The sequence below is a fragment of the Anabrus simplex genome, chromosome 1 (assembly GCF_040414725.1).
Source record: "Anabrus simplex isolate iqAnaSimp1 chromosome 1, ASM4041472v1, whole genome shotgun sequence".
In the NCBI taxonomy this organism is placed as follows: Eukaryota; Metazoa; Arthropoda; class Insecta; order Orthoptera; family Tettigoniidae; genus Anabrus; species Anabrus simplex.
In genome coordinates, this window is record NC_090265.1 from 718964007 (window position 1) to 718981138 (window position 17132).

Here is a 17132-nt window from a genome sequence, read left to right on the forward strand (position 1 = left end):
CACTGTCATCCAGTTCGGATCCTGAATTAGAGTTTATTAGAGTTTCTATAGCACTATCGCTGAGTGAGTCAACACAACGTGACGCCATTGTAGCAATGAGCGGGAAAGCAAAGCGTGCGGAATACATTCTCGCTACTCTTCAAAACAAGCATTCATATTCTATCCAGCGAAGGTCAGTGCTCCCATTTAGCAGCAGTATGCGGTACTGTAATGTTTACGGGAAGAGACATGGACGTATTTCCAGCAAGCGATTATTTATTAGTTAAGAAACCAAGCCCGACCGCCGCTTGGGCACCTTATATGGCAGTAAATGACGTGTTCAATGTGTTAAGCTATTGGCTACCATCTCTGCTGGGATTAATTTCCACATATCCAGGATCTATTCACACATTCGAGAAATTGAAGGCTTGCGTCATCCGCTCATCATTTTCTTAGGATTGTACCTCCATTCACGATAGAAACGTCGTGTGCCTTAGAAAGCCGGTTGATGGAGATCTCTAGGGGTCGCAGCATTCAGCATTCCACCAGAAATCACAGCCATCTCAGATCTTGGTTTTCTCATCATCTTTTTCATCTTCTCTGTCAAGTAACCACGGAAACTGTCAATTACCAACATGGATGGCCGACGTAACAGAGCACCAGGATGACGAAACCACAGATTTTTAACCAGTCCATGTACTAATCTTTGTTTATCCATCCCTTTTCCTTCTCTCTCACTTGCATCACTGGGAGCAATTTCTCTTTGGCATTGTTTTTTCGCTTAAAAGTTGTGAAAGGTGGTAGTTTGTCCTCATCAGCAGCAAAGCACAACATTACAGTATAACGTTGTTTGTTCTGCCTGTACAGCTCGAACTTGAACGTTTTTTTTTTTTGCGTGTTTTATTGACCTAGTTTCCCTGGGTATTTAAGAAAATACAGGAGTTTCATCAGCATTCTCAATTGCTCCCATGCTGTAATCATCCATCTTCCTTGAATTCAAATGTTTCTCAGTTTACAGCAGTCAACTGCCATGCAGACAATGAATGCTGTTAGGTACCGTAATTTCATCACCCTCAGCCCGTCAGCTAAGGCTGTATCTGACACTGTTGTGCTAGCATTGAATTCTAAGTAATGTACAACATTGCCACATTTTGCAGAATGAAACTATGTACTTTGAGTTTACAACGGAATTCAGAAAAATGTTTTTCCCCACAGATATTATCTCGAAATTGAGGTGCATCTTATACACGCAAGTGGCCTATACACGCAAAATATGGTACTTTGTTTGTTCTTCTTCCTCTTCATGATCATCATGGGCCCTTATTCTTCACTACATCTACAATATCTGTTGTAACTACGCTATTGTCTATTTTTGTATACACTTCAGTCACATTGATTTACAATATCAGTGCCCTTTTCACAGCAATTCAGTTAATGGCAAATTATCATGAGTGTCATCAGGAAGTTCAAGTGAAAAAATGAAATGTCGTATGGCTTTTAGTGCCGGGATATCCCAGGACGGGTTCGGCTCGCCAGGTGCAGGTCTTTCTATTTGACTCCCGTAGGCGACCTGCGTGTCGTGATGGGGATGAAATGATGAAAAAGACAACACATTCACCCAGCCCCCGTGCCGTAGGAATTAACCAATTAAGGTTAAAATCCCCGACCCGGCCGGGAATCGAACCCGGGACCCTCCGAACCGAAAGCCAGTACGCTGACCGTTCAGCCAACGAGTCAGACAGTTCAAGTGATGGGAGAGATTTTAAAACACTTTGTTTCTCAGAAAATTTCAATCCAAGCTGAGGTTTAAAATGATGTTAAATACGAGTTTGATGCAAGCAAGGCTGAAAAAACACTTTCCTTATGAGGAGTATGTACTGTAGGTACCACAGAATACATGATGAGGTATTAAAGTTAAAAACTTTTATTTTATAACCACCTATTCAATACAAAGATAATGCACTCAATTATAAAATATTCATGAGGTACATTGGTTAATAGGACATGTTTCGTTCGTCTTTGCGAACATCATCAGCTATAAATAACAAAGCCTAAGGTCAGGGTCCTGAGTTTATTTAAATGGTTAAAAATGTCGTTATATTAAAAGAATGGTAAAATTGTGATAAAAGTAGTTGTATAGTATTAAAATTAGACTGTAACATAGTATAACGATTAGCATCAAGAATTTTTCATAAAGTACAATGAATTTTGATAATCTGAAAAGTAAAAACAATCATAAGGGTTATCAAATTAGAAAAGATGTAATAGTAGACATTAAAAAGACTTCGATGTTTGAAGCGTGGATTAATTGTGAGTTGTTGGGTATAAACTTGAAGTTTGAAATCTGAAAAGAAAGAAAAATGGAAGAGTGAAGTAGTGTTTAAAACGAGAATAAAAAGGGGGATGGAAATAGTAAAAGGGGAAAGCTTACCCATTAGACCGGTGAAGATATTTGCTAGCGGTAACAGAGTGAATAGGACAAGGCAGGCCACTTGTTATTGCCTCTAGTGAATTGTGTTGGGTTGAGACTGATAATATTGTAGGCACTAAAATATGTCCATATGTGACGCGTGGATAATGTTGAAAGCATGAACTTTAAATTATTTAAATCTGAAAAGAAGAAAAAAGGAGGAATTGAGGCCATGTTAAGACGAAAATTAAAAGGGGAAGAAAGAGAAAATTGAAAAAGGAAGGTTACCTGCTGTGATAGAAAGGGAGTGTCCGCTGACGTTAGCTGCGTGAGGCAAACTGGCAAGCGGCTTTGTTATTGCTTCTCGTGTTATATGTGTGTATACGTAGAAGCGGGGAGTGAGTCATGTGAGGAGGGGAAGTAGCTGATTCTTTAGACGCGCTAGATGTTTGTGCTAACATCAGCGGACACTCCCTTTCTATCACAGCAGGTAAGCTTCCTTTTTCAATTTTCTCTTTCTTCCCCTTTTAATTTTCGTCTTAACATGGCCTCAATTCCTCCTTTTTTCTTCTTCTTTTCAGATTTAAATAATTTAAAGTTCATGCTTTCAACATTATTCACGCGTCACATATGGACATATTTTAATGCCTACAATATTATCAGTCTCAACCCAACACAATTCACTAAAGGCAATAACAAGTGGCCTGCCTTGTCCTATTCACGCTGTTACCGCTAGCAAATATCTTCACCGGTCTAATGGGTAAGCTTTCCCCTTTTACTATTTCCATCCCCCTTTTTATTCTCGTTTTAAACACTACTTCACTCTTCTATTTTTCTTTCTTTTCAGATTTCAAACTTCAAGTTTATACCCAACAACTCTACAATTAATCCACGCTTCAAACATCGAAGTCTTTTTAATGTCTACTATTACATCTTTTCTAATTTGATAACCCTTATGATTGTTTTTACTTTTCAGATTATCAATATTCATTGTACTTTATGAAAAACTCTTGATGCTAATCGTTATACTATGTTACAGTCTAATTTTAATACTATACAACTACTTTTATCACAATTTTACCATTCTTTTAATATAACAACATTTTTAACCATTTAAATAAACTCAGGACCCTGACCTTAGGCTTTGTTATTTATAGCTGATGATGTTCGCAAAGACGAACGAAACATGTCCTATTAACCAATCTACCTCATGAATATTTTATAAATAATTGAGTGCATTATCTTTGTACTGAATAGGTGGTTATAAAATAAAAGTTTTTAACTTTAATACATTATCTTCAATACGGTCTAATTATGAGATTTATCACATGTAACATGATGAGGTGTCGCTATAACAAAGTTCTACTGTAGCTGAATAATGAAGAGAGTTAAAAAGTTCTATAACAACAGCAAAAACTGAATCTGAGGTCAAATAGAACTGTGTGACCTATGGCTACAATTTAATTTCCTCGCAAAAACACCAAATTTATTGACAACATCTTAAGAATTGGAAGCAAATGAACTTTCTCCCACTTAAGAAATAAAGGAAAGAAGAAAAAGCAACTCTGCCAGATCTGAACCCACTTCATTTTGTGATTTTTCTTATATAGATTGGGCAAGTGGCTGCGTAGTGTGTTTGAACCTCACTGTTGGCAGCCCTGAAAATAGTTTTCTGTGATTTCCCATTTTACCTGGCTGTACCTTAAGTATGGCCACGGTTGCTTCCTTCCCACTCCTACACCTTTCATATCCCATTGTCGCCGTAAGACCTACCTGTGTCCGTGGGACGTAAAGCAAATTGTAAAAAAATATTCTTAGTACGGAGGCATTAACTGAAAATAAACATGATATCTTGGAACTTTAAAAAAATTAAAATGTAAAATTAAACAGTTTCCTCAATTGTGCCGAAAGTTGAAGGGCTAAAGGGCCCAAAAAGGTTTCAAATTTCTGAGTCTTGGATAGCTCTATCAAACTAAAAAAACGAATTTTGAAAATCACTTCTGGCCTAAATGTGGTTCCGGATAAAGCAGCCTAAAATCGCTTGTTTCTTTACTCGTTTTCTTTTCTGATTCAAATCCTATCCAAATTAATTAATTTACATAATTCTTTCTGTAATGTGTTCCTTAGTTCAATACCCTGAGGTGTTTTCGATTTTTTTTAAATGTCCACACCAAGGGCTTAAGTGAAACTCTGCATTGACTCACATTAGCGCTTGTAGTGGTGCTTAAGCGAAACAATGCAGACTCAAATTAGCGCTCGTAGTGGTAGAAAAGAAAGCAAACGGCTAATCTAATCGACTGGGTAACAGTGATTAAGGAAAGGATTGTATTTTTTAGGAATAAATAAAGAATATTTTCTCATAACTAACGAACTAACACCATGGCACTACAGCCCTGAAGGGCCTTGGCCTACCATGCGACAGCTGTTCAGCCCGAAGGCCTGCAGATTACGTGGTGTCATGTGGTCAGCACGACAAATCATCATCGTCATCATCATCATCATCATCATCGATTTTCTGCTCCAGCAAGTTGGATGCTGGTGTTTACGAGTCTCTTCCAGTTTGTCCTGTCCATCCACAACTGATGTTCTACCTTTTTGCTGCCAATTTACATCACGTTTGGCAAGGTCTTTGAAAATTTGCTGCTCCCAACTATCACGAGGCCTCCCTCTGGGCCTCTTACCAACAACATTCCTTTCATAGTATGCTCTTGGGGTCCTAATTGAAGCCATCCTTCTCATATGTCCATACCATCGTAATCTGCTTAATTCTAAGGTTTCCAACAGGCTCCTGTCCAATCCAAGTTGTTGCTAAATACTTTCATTCCTTATTTTGTCTCTCCTTGTCTTTTGGAGACATGACCGAAGGAACTTAATTTCAGCGGCCTGTAGACGACTTTGTGCAGATCTAGTCAACATTGCTGCTTCCAGTCCGTATGTTAGAATTGGTACAAGATATGTTTTGTACAGCATGAGCTTGCAAGCTTGGGGAAATGAGTCATCCCAAAGTAATTGACATGTGGAGTGGTATAATTTTGAAGCAGCTTGTATCCTATTGCCTATTTCTTGGTTTATGGTATTTTCAGAAGAAACAAAGCTCCCTAAGTATTTGAAGTTATTGATAATGTCCTACTTCTTCATTTTGCACTTGCAGGTGGACTGCTTCAGGAAATCACTAAACCGACGGTTATAGTTCGGCTGATGATCATTCTCATTCTTTCAAATTCTTCTTGCCAAAGATCTAGTTTAGCTTGAATTTCTGCTTGTCTCACCCCATAGCATAACATCATCAGCAAACTCAAGTGCATTTGTTGTCTGATCCTTCATTTTCACTGCTTTTATAACCTCATCCATTACAGTAATGAAGAGAATTGGTGATAGACAACTTCCTTGTTGGATTCCGCTCTTGGTTTCAAAACAGTTTGACCTGCCTCCTTGAATTTGCACACAGCTCTTTGTCTCTCGATATAGTTGTTTTACTGCAAGAGACTATCTTCATTTTTCCGTAATGAAAGTCTATTAAAAAAGAAACAATAAAATCTATTCAATACATTAAAAGCAATTATAAAATTAGGATCTCATCCTTATTTTATTGCTTAAATATTAAAACATAGGACATGTTTTGTTCATATCATATTTATAATATCATATTTATGAACGAAACATGTCCTATTTTAATATTTAAACAATAAAATAAGGATGAGATCCTAATTTTATAATTGCTGTTAATGTATTGAATAGGTGGATACAAATGTTTTATTGTTTCTTTTTTAATAGTTGTTTTACTCGAGCTATAATTTCATCTGGCACTTCGTTACGTCTCAGACAATCCCATATGTGCTTACATGGTACATGATCGTAATATGCCTTCTCAGTATCCAAGAATACAACTACAACTGTTCTAATCTTATCCCAGTATTTTTCAAAGAGCATTCTTGTCAAAAAAATGAGGTCTAGCGTTGATCTGTTCACTCTAAATCCATGTTGTTCTTCCTCGAGTTTAGGTTCAACAAATTTTCTGATTTTCTTCTCCAGGCCATTATTCCTGGCTTTCTAGACCAGGGCTGCTATCTCACCGTCAGATAGCTCCTCAATTCAATCACGTAGGCTGAGTGAACCTCGAACCAGCCCTCAGATCCAGGTAAAAATCCACGACCTGGCCGGGAATCGAACCTGGGGCCTCCAAGTAAGAGGCAGGCATGCTACCCCTACACTACGGGGCTGGCTAATGTATTCTCATACTTAATTATATTTTATTTACCTAAAATTCGTAGCTCATATCCCAAGGATGTTTTCAACATTGAGTTGCTTGCCTGAAGGAGTAGAAGTGTGGATTTTTCTCTGTGATTTGTATTTTAGTAAGCGACTTTCAATTTCTACTTTTTCTACTACCGCTTTTCCCCACACCTGTGGCATAGCACATGTGAACTGCTTTGCACATGTGCATTCGGGTCTGTTTTACAGCTGGATGCCCTATATGGAGAAATGTAATCGCTATTGCGGTTCGTAGTATGGTGTGTTTTCTGAATATGAAAAGGAGTGTGTTGGGAGAGACACAAACACCCAGTCCCCAAGCCAGAAGAATTAATCAGAAGCGATTAAATTCCTGGCCTGGCCGGGAATCGAACCCGGGACCCTCTGCTCCATAGGGCAGTACACTGACCATTCATCGAAGGACTAGGTCTAGTTAGTGAATTTCAACATTTCACATTACTTGCCGTTAACTTTACAAAATAATTAGTTCCTAAAATTTTCATCACCAAGCTTTTGGGGTGAGTACAGTACACATTTGCTTGCTGAAGAGACGTCCTCGAGGGGTACTTGAAGAAATACCTGTATTCAGTTATAAAACATCCACATCCATGATGGGTACTGTAGGATATGTTTGATGTCTTTGGAAATACTGGAGAAGTAAAAAAGTATGAGGGCCACCCTGAAATTAATTTTCCCTATGTAGAAAAAAAAAAAAAAAAATAGTTACATGCAAAAGTTTGTTGGCACCCGATATAGCAATGTTGGAGCTACTTTTTGACATAATCACCACCAGAATTGTGACACTTGTCATATCGTGGGATCAACTTTTGTATGCCGGCGTCATAGAAGTCTGCCACCTGGGAATGGCACCAGCATATGGCATTCATCTTCTGCTCTTTGCGTGTGTGTATGTGTGTGAAAATGCTGACAGGAGGACAGGAATTTCTTGAGGTGCAAGAGAAGATGAAAAATCACTGGGAGCAAGATCAAGACTGTACAAAGGACGATCAAACACCTCCCAGCCAAACTCATGCAGAACAGTTGCCGAGCTTCGAGCCATATGTGGGCGAGCATTGCCATGGATCAGCACAACACCTGCATTGAACATTCCATGCCTCTTGTTTCGAATGGCCCATTGCAGTTTCTGTAGAAACTTTTATCGTAGACCGAACTTTGCAGGTGGCGAGAGAAATAATACAATTTCGAGCCATATGATTGCTATGTCATAGATCTTTTGTGCATGCTCATATTTACCAGCTAAATACATTTACAAGAAAATAAATAGGGAAACTTAATTTCTGGATGGCCTACCTTGTCCAGCACTGGTGACGTTACTGTTTCTGCTGTAGTAGAACTGAAAAAATTATCATCATCATCAATTATTCTCTGTTTCTGCTTCCAGGCGATGTATATCAGTTACAAGAGTGTAACGAATACAATTTTAGTCCAAGAAGTAAATTACGATTAAAAATGACATTTTGTAAGAAGTAATGATTAAAAGTAAAATGTTCCCAGAGAAGTATTCCTTACAAGTAATTTGATTACTTTTAGTGAATTACAATTTGCTTTTGCGTCACCCCGACACATATAGGTCTTATGGCAAAGATTGGGATAGGAAAGGGCTAGGAATGGGAAAGAAGCGACCATGGCCTTAAGTAAGGTACAGCATTTGCCTGGTGTGAAAATAGGAAACCGCAGAAAACCATCTTCAGGGCTGCCGACAGTGGGGTTCGAACACACTATCTCTCGAATTCAAGTTGATAACTGTGTGACTCAAACTAGGCAGCTACTTACTCAGATATTGCTCAATTACTTTCCAACTCTGCTGGGATCCTTTTCTACTTTGTGTTTTTCTAATTTTTTACCACCTGTACTTACGTTTCTTGCCATTTCTTTATTTATCTGCTTTCTTATCCTACACTTCCTACATCAAGACTGAAGATCTGTTAAACTGGTATACTCGCACACAAAAGTTTTGTAAAAGACTGTCTAGAGGGTTATGTTTACTTCAAAGACTGAAGGAGTTGCTTAGTAGTAATCAGATGTGTGCATCCTAGGCTTTCTTCCATTCACATTTATCATATGGTACCATATTATGGGGAAATTCGACAGGCGCACGACGTGTTTAAGTGGGAAAAGAAGGCAATAAGATGTATAAAAGGCAAGGTCAATAGGGAGTCGTACAGGCCTATGTTTCAAGAACTTGCTATTATAAGTCTTCCATCACTATACATATTTCATTGCATCCTTAATATCAAAGAAAATCTTGATGATCTAACATCTCGTAGAAATGTACATTCATATGATACGCGGAGAAGGAATGATTTAGATTTACCACATATTAGATTGAAAAAGACACATGAGAATTATAGATAAAATGGGATTAAATTATTCAATAAGCTACCTATCCTGTGGAATGATATGCCCTTAAGTAACTTCAAAACTTATCTCAAAAAATGGCTGGTATTAAGCATTTTTTATTCACTATCTGAGTTTGAAAAAAAAGTAACGCTATTGTCAAGGGACGAATATGAAAGTCAGCACCTTCCTAATAGCTAACACTGGTAGTTATGATCAGCTCCACGGTTACTGTTCAGTACAAAAATAGCCCAAAGTGTCATGATAAGCTTTCATTTTACTTTTCAGTGTATATAAAACTTTCATATGTATTGCTCTGTTTAATAACATTTAGATGTATTTATATTTTTTAAACTGTAACTTATATATTGTATTTGACTTTGTCTATTGCAACTGTATGTTGTCTAATGGCAGTAAACTTATTTCCAATGAGGCCTGCTCAGGACCACGTGCCAATTTCATTTCAATTCTTCATACTTTGTTCTCTCTTCTGTTTCTTCCAATATTCTTTCATCCTTTCACTATGCTGTTTCTTTCTGTCCTTGGAGCACTTCACACCAGGTTTCTTGTTCAATCTTCCTTACTTTCTACCCTCTTTCTAACAATCTCTCTGTTCATAGTTTCTTCTTCTCTTATATTATTTCTTTCTAAATCATTCTTTACTTCTTGAATCCAGCTAGTTGTTGCCTTTTTGTCCCAAAGGTACTTGAAAATTCTTTTTGTTATCTGGAATCATCCATTCTGTAAATATGTCCAAAAAATTGCAATCTCCTTTTTTTAATGGTTTCTGTTACGTTTTCTATGTTCCTGTATATTTCATCATTAGATCTTAGTTTCCATACTTCTGTTCTTTTCACAGGGCCTAAGATTTTTCTCATGATTCTCTTTTCTAGAACATCAAGTTTATCTAATTTATAGTTTAGTACCAGGCATTCACTTGCATATAGGCATTCCGGTTTCACCGCTGTAGTGTACTGCCTTATTATAAAATTTTTAGATAGACAATGAATTATTATTATTATTATTATTATTATTATTATTATTATTATCTGCCCTCGTGATGAAGCTGGGAAACGAAAACAAGTTTGTTGGGGCTGAGAAGAGATGGATGTAGAAGAACTGGGGTTGTTGAGGAGTGATCCCGTCTATTTGAAGATGTAGAGATTGTCCTTGTCCGTTTGTGTTTACATGTTTGTCCTTGTGTCCTTTTTCTGTTGCTCCCTCTGCCTTCGTTGACCTGCCTTCTTTTCTGTCCTATAATCTGTTTCTTTTCTTGTTCCTGTCTCTCTGTGTATGACTTGATTTCTTTGTTCCTTTACAACTCAGATATTTGTTATTGTTAAGAATGGTCGCCCTGAAATGAAGTCTGTTGATACGAGGAAAGACTCAAGCATTCTGTACTTTTGTTTGCTTCAGGTTAGTCGGAGTAATGTGTTCCGAGAAGTGACTCTGGAGAAGGTAGTCACTCCAGGCTGGAGAGAGTGGCTGGAGGAAGAGACGAAAGACTGTACCTATCTTATGTATTGTAGTTCACAGTAAATACACATCTTCTGTATGACTACTTTGTGTCAGATCTCTCCTGTGTGGAAGTTTTGATCACTGCTGCAGTGGACCCTACTTGATTACACTGAATTAGCTTATTTGCTTTATACAAGATAAGCCTGAAATGAAATACTGGACAGGTTGAAACCTGTTCCATGTCCATAGCCAGTCGTCATCTTGGTATGCTTATGAGAGGCCACCAAATAGATATCATGACATGTGACAAAACTATCATCAAGTATTGACGAATGGTACCAAATGACTTGTCACATTACCCCATAGTGAGCAAAGAATAAAGGTACCAGTACGTCATACAGTCAGCGACCACAATGCTCTACGCACAAGGCTAAACATCATGTGCAGCGGTCGAGTGGTTAAGACATGGAACTATAGCTCATTCCATGTTAAGAAAACAGTATCGCTGTTAGGGACCTACAAGGAGTGAACACACCCCCTCCAAGACACACATAATTCCTCGTGATTAAGGGATATTATACTGTATTTTGTAATGTATTATGAAAGACAGACAAAAAGGATGAGATATTTTTGCCTGTGACTACATAACATTTTCTTTTTCATAAATATATTCTTAGGGAGGAAGCACAATGAGAGGAACAGCCATCGCTTCATTGCCTTTCTTCATTTTCCTTCTCCAGTGTAGCTCTGGTACAAGCATCGTGCAGTCCCTCACTCTCTGAACAGCCGGCAGTTCACTTCTGTAGTGAAGTTATCTACAGTATTTATTTGTTGCGTGTGTGTTTTTAGGCTTTAAATTAGTGTGTACTTGTCTTGTGTTGAGTGATGGTTGGCTGAATATTGTACAGTATTTGTGTGTGTTCTATTATTTTCGTACTATACTGAAGTTGTTACTGAAGATTTTGGTGTTGTGGTGTGCAGCGGTACATCATGGCATAACTGTGCTTGGTTTTGTTATTTAGCTGTTCTTTCTTAAGAGCATTTTAATTTTACAACCCCTTTTTTATGACTGCATGTAATTTTTACTATTGTTTGTGTGAGCGATACGATGGCACAGTAGTATCCTGCATTGCCAAGGAAAATTTATTAAATGCAATTAAATACAACCCTCACCCCTCGATTCCATAAAAAAAAAAAAAAAAAAAAAATCTATTTTCTCCTCAATTTGCTTTACACTTCATGCTGAGTTTCTTTTTTTATGTGCCATAATTTAGCTCTGATTCTGTACGAACCAAAAATAGTCCCCCTAAACACCCCGTCCTGTTTAGTTCATAAAAATAATTTGCAGCTTAGTTTCTTCTGCTTTTTATCTTGAACGTAAGTACTAAATTTCACAAATTTATGTACCGCCGTTTTTCTGTGATAGTGTTGAGTGGAGCCATTCAATATGGCAACTCTGTTGTCATAAGAGCAATACTATTTCCTTAACATGGAATGTACTATAGAAAGGGAAAAATCCCGGGGTCAAACCCTGCTAGAGTTGTTTGTTTTAGGTTTTGGTCACACAGTATCATGCACACATGTTGAAATGTCAAATATCTGTTGTAACAAAACAGATGTACTGTATTGAATGAACGTCAGAATATTGATGTTCATAATGCAAGGATTTAAAAAAATCGATTAGAACAGTATTTTTATTTTTTTTCCCAAAAATTCTTCATAAGTCGCCTGCCTCTGCTCCTCCGATAACACTCTCCGAGGTTGATGTTGAATTTGCAAAAGTGAAAAATCCACAGAAGTGATCTGTCGCCAGAAGACGCCATCGGTGATCTTTAATCTTTGTACATCCCATTACATCTCTTCCAGCCAACCGGTGGTGTGTTTTAATTTGGAGATGTAATCAAAAATTTTCTTAGTCAGCCTGTCATCGTTCACTCTGTGAAGGCGACCATAAAATTGTGGTCTTCGTCTTTTAATTGTATCCATAATTTTCTCTACATTGCAGTACAATTCTTCACTTTTTCTCTTCATCCAAATATCTTTAATCTTTTGGGGTCCTAACATTTTCCTAAATATTTTCCATTCTTTTCCAGTTCCTCTTTTTCATGTTTTTTGTATAAATATTATATCTGGCAATTATTTCTACATAAGATAATAAATGTAAAGGTATAGTGCGTGTGTGACATATCATCATTAGAATTTGTTAGTCATTTATTTTTTGTATGGCTTTCAGTGCCGGGATTGTCCGAGGACATGTTCAGCTCACCTGGCGCAGATTTTTCTATTTGACACTATGGGGAAACCTGCATGTCTGGATGTGGGATGAGGATGATATGAGGTAGGGAGAGGGTGAAAGCCGGTGTTGGCACGTAGCCTCCCCCTGTCAAATAGCACCAAGGGATCTGCTCAACGCTTTTAACGTCCCCATCAAATGGACGAATCACCATCAACAGCATCACTCTGCAAGAGCACTGAGGAGAGATTTGGAATTGAATCCAGGCTTTTGGCACGCGATCTATTGATTAGATATTGTATACTTCCACCTCTCCTGCTCTCTCAATAGATTGCGCTCAGGTGTTACAAGATGAAAATCTGACCTGTTGAAGTGGGCTTTTCACATAGAATCGCCGTTATGTGATTGTGGTTCTCCACAGACAACGCTTCATTTTCTCCAATGCAAAAGTCCCTGAAAGTGGCTAACTATTGGTCGGCAACCATACAAGTTTGTTCTTCTGCCAACGCAGCTTCTACTTTTCCAAGCACCGTGCTCAACAGGAAGTCACCTATAGAGTCCAAATCTATCATATTTGGACCTTTTTTTCCTTCATTTTTTGTTATGATTATTATTGTTAATAATAATAATAATGTTATTTGCTTTACATAACACTAATACTTTTATGGTTTTTGGAGATGCCAAGGTACTGGAATTTTGCCCTGCAGTTCTTTCACATGCCAGTAAATCTACCGACACAAGGCTGATGTATTTGAGCCCCTTTAAATACCACCGGACTGAAGCAGGATTGAACCTGCAAAGTTGGGGTCAGAAGGCCAGCACCTCAACCGTCTGAGCCACTCACCCGGCTGTTATTGTTACATATTTGCTGTTTGGTTGTACAGTTTGTATTTATATGTATATATTAGTGCTTCTGATACAATAAATAAATAACCTCTCCCGCCCCGCCATCTAACCATGGTGTCAGACTTGATGCCTTAATGATGCAGGCCACCAGGTGGGCAATTATGTATTGATGAAATAGTATGTCCAGCATTACAAGAAGATCAGTATAGGTTCCAGTATTGGCAGATATTTTTCAAACCAGAGTTTCAGTTCATTCTTTCCAAATTTCCTGATTTTATGGCAATGATTTGTAAGTTTTCAGCTTTACTGGAATTTGGCCAATTTTCATCACAAAAACGGATTTTTTCAGTTTTGGGCTTTAAAAATTCTACAGTCCTTCCTCTTCCAAAAAATGTTATTACTTTCGCCATACCACCATTTTTGAAGTTCTGAGCGCCATTTTAAAATGGAGGTGCTGAGCACTGGAAGAGCGAGTCCACGCCCACTTCTCTAACGACGATAGGCTAAGGATTTGGTGTGACATTGTGCGTCTACGAAACAACTGCCCTAAAGAGAAATTTGTTTCCAAAAGTAAACTGGAGCTAGCAGTAATTAAATCTGTGATGGAGTTCAATATGGGGTGTGTAAAGGCCCTCCAAGTTGTGACCAGCATGAGGGATGAACCTACTACCTTATCAGCATTGACCATCAGTGAGCAACGGGACCACAGACGGCACACCAATAGCAAGAAAAGGGACAGTTCTACACAAAAGCAAGAAAGGAAGTTGGTGAAATGGAGGAAAATATCAGAGGAAGAGAGAGAAAGGATGTTTGAAGGAGAAACATATAGTTCGGGGCAGTTTTAAAGTATGTTTGGCTGAAATTTCAACTGCTGTTTTCTCACATTTATATTTTTCAGCACTTTTTCCCATATAAAAGGCTCCTTGCGACAAAGTTCTTATTGAAGTCAAGTGAAACTTTCAGGAAATCTTCCAGTATACTTAAGGGTTAAATGATACTAATGCATTTTAGGGTCAAATGAATATTACTACCATATTTTTCCCTTTAAATTTGCAACAAAATATATTTTTTCAAATTTTCCAAGTCAGAGAAGTTTGAAAATTTGTATCTCCCACATACCTTGTCTAACAACAAAAATGCATAGTATCAATTAATTCTAGGAGTGCTTAGGACTAGTTCTGTAAATTTCAGCTTGAAAAACAAAAAAATGTGACACAAGGTGTTTTTTTCATGTTGCATGGAAATTTTCTATAAAAATATAAATAACTCAAAAACTAAGCCTCCCCCTTAAACATTTGTTTTTGAACTCACAGACTGAAAATTCATGTGATCTCCTGTGTAACAAGTGTCTGCTAATTGTCCCTGTGGGTGGGGGTGGTAGAATAACACACTGCCTGTCGTAAGAGGCGACTAAAAGGGGCCTCAGGGGCTCTGAAATTTGAAGCGTGGGTTGGCGACCACAGGGCCCCTCAGCTGAGTCCTGACATTGCTTCCACTTACTTTTGCCAGGCTCCAAACTTTCATCTATCCTATCTGACCTACCTTGGTCAACTCTTGTTCTTTTCAGACCCCGACGGTATTACGTATGGAGGCCTAGGGAGTCTTTCACCTTCATGCCCTTCGTGGCCCTTGGCTTCCTTTGGCCTTCACCTTCATTTTTCGAAGTGTTGGACCCCTTCCATTTTTTCTCTCTGATTAGTGTTATAGAGAGGATGGTTGCCCAGTTGTACTTCCTCTTAAAACAATAATCACCACCACCACCACCACTACTCAGAGGAAAGGTATGGAAAGTAATGTAAACACAAACACATGATAGAATATGTGCAAGCAATGTTCAAAAGTTGTATGTAGCAGCTTCCAGACAAAGACAGGGAGGACAAAGTGGTTTTGGAATGAAACTTCACTATGATAAGGAAGTTTGCTGTCACCACTGTTATTCATAATTCAGTAGAACCTCATTAATCCAGACTAACTGAGGCTCTAGGTTGTCCGAATTAATGAAAGTCTGGATTAAACAAAATAACTTATGAAATGAGCCAAGGTACATATTTAAACACTCTGTTCAGTAAAAAAGAACTTGTACAGTACAGTATTTTATATTTAATAAATACAAAGGATATTAAGTATACTAAGCCTCCGTGGCTCAGGTGGCACCAGGCGGCCTCTCACGGCTAGATACCGTGGTTCAAATCCCGGTCCTTCCACGTGAGATTTGTGCTGGACAAAGCAGAGGCAGGACAGGTTTTTCTCCGAGTATTCCCCTTTTCCCTGTCATCTTTCATTCCAGCAACACTCTCCAATATCATTTGATTTATCACTCATTAATCGTTGCCCCAGAAGAGTGCAACAGGCTTTGGCAGCCAGCACACTTCCTATCTTCACCCTTAGATGGGGGCTTCATTCATTCCATTCCTGACCCGGTCGAATGACTGGAAATAGGCTGTGGATTTTAAGTATACTAAATATAATGCAATACAATACTGTATTAGGCCCTACAAAATACAGAATAACTAGTGCAGTACAGAATTAGAACACGGCAATCAAGGCACACCTTCATTGACCACACTTGACACGCTTACTGCTTTGAAGAATCTGCTGATCTTTTGTTGTCTTCTTTTGACATTCATTTCTTTAATAATTAACTCGCCCAGATCCCTCAAATGTTCGTAATACTCAGCTTATAATATAGTTGCACTTATATATTATTATTAAATGGCTATTCGGATTAAGCAAAATCCAGTCTTATGGGATCCAGATTAATGTGGTTCTGCTGTAGTTATGGACAAAATTGAGAAGGAGGCAAACGTAAAATGTAGGGACAGGGAGCTAAAGGAGACCTGTTGGACGTCCCAGAAGAACCCCCTGTGGGTGGGGGCGGTAGAATAGACCCACGGTATCCCCTGCCTGTTGTAAGAGGCAACTATGAGGTCGGTTTGAAAAGTTCTCGGAATCACCGCTAGATGTCAGTGCTAGAGCAACGAGGTTCCCGCGCAATAATCACACATCCTTTGTGAGTGAACACGTGGCGTGTCAGTGCTCTAGCTGCAGGAGTGTGGTAGTGACGACTCTTTGTTGTTGTTCCCGCATAGTGATTTGTGACAATGTAAAAAACTAAGATTCGAGCAGTGATTAAATACTTTGTAAAGAAAGGTATGAAAGCAAGGGAGATTCATGCCGACTTTCAGAACAAACTGGGGGACTGTGCTCCTTCATTTTCAACTGTTGCCAAGTGGACCAGCGAGTTTAAATTTGGTCGGGAGAGCTTGGATGATGATCCACGTAGTGGACGGCCAAAAAGTGTTACGACCCCAGAATTTATCGCAAAAGTGCATAAAATGGTCATGGAGGATCATCGACTGAAAGTGCGGGAGATTGCTGAAGCTGTAGGGATGTCTTCTGAACGGGTATATTATATTTTAACCAAAGAATTGGGTATGAAAAAATTATCCGCAAGATGGGTGCCGCGGTTCTTGACATTGGACAATAAACGCACCAGATTGGAAATGTCTGAACAAAGTCTGGCCCGTTTTCAGTGCAACCAACAAGATTTTTTGCGCCAGTTTGTGACTACAGATGAAACTTGGGTCTACTACTATA

At 38.5% G+C, this 17132-nt stretch overlaps 1 protein-coding gene across 3 annotated transcripts in view; it reads left to right on the plus strand.

The window, feature by feature from the left end:
- The window catches only part of Mnat9 (microtubule-associated Nat9), a 62890-nt gene extending 49982 nt beyond the window's left edge, over positions 1-12908 (plus strand). For 2 of the 3 annotated variants that reach the window (XM_067136053.2, XM_067136055.2), the window contains one exon: positions 10415-10559. In XM_067136053.2, coding sequence (XP_066992154.1) covers positions 10415-10537 — 123 coding nt within the window. In that variant the 3' untranslated portion in view covers positions 10538-10559. Of the gene's footprint in view, positions 1-10414; positions 10560-12689 lie in introns of those variants that run through there. The other variant, XM_067136054.2, reaches the window with a different exon arrangement.
- The last annotated feature ends 4224 nt before the right edge of the window (positions 12909-17132 follow it).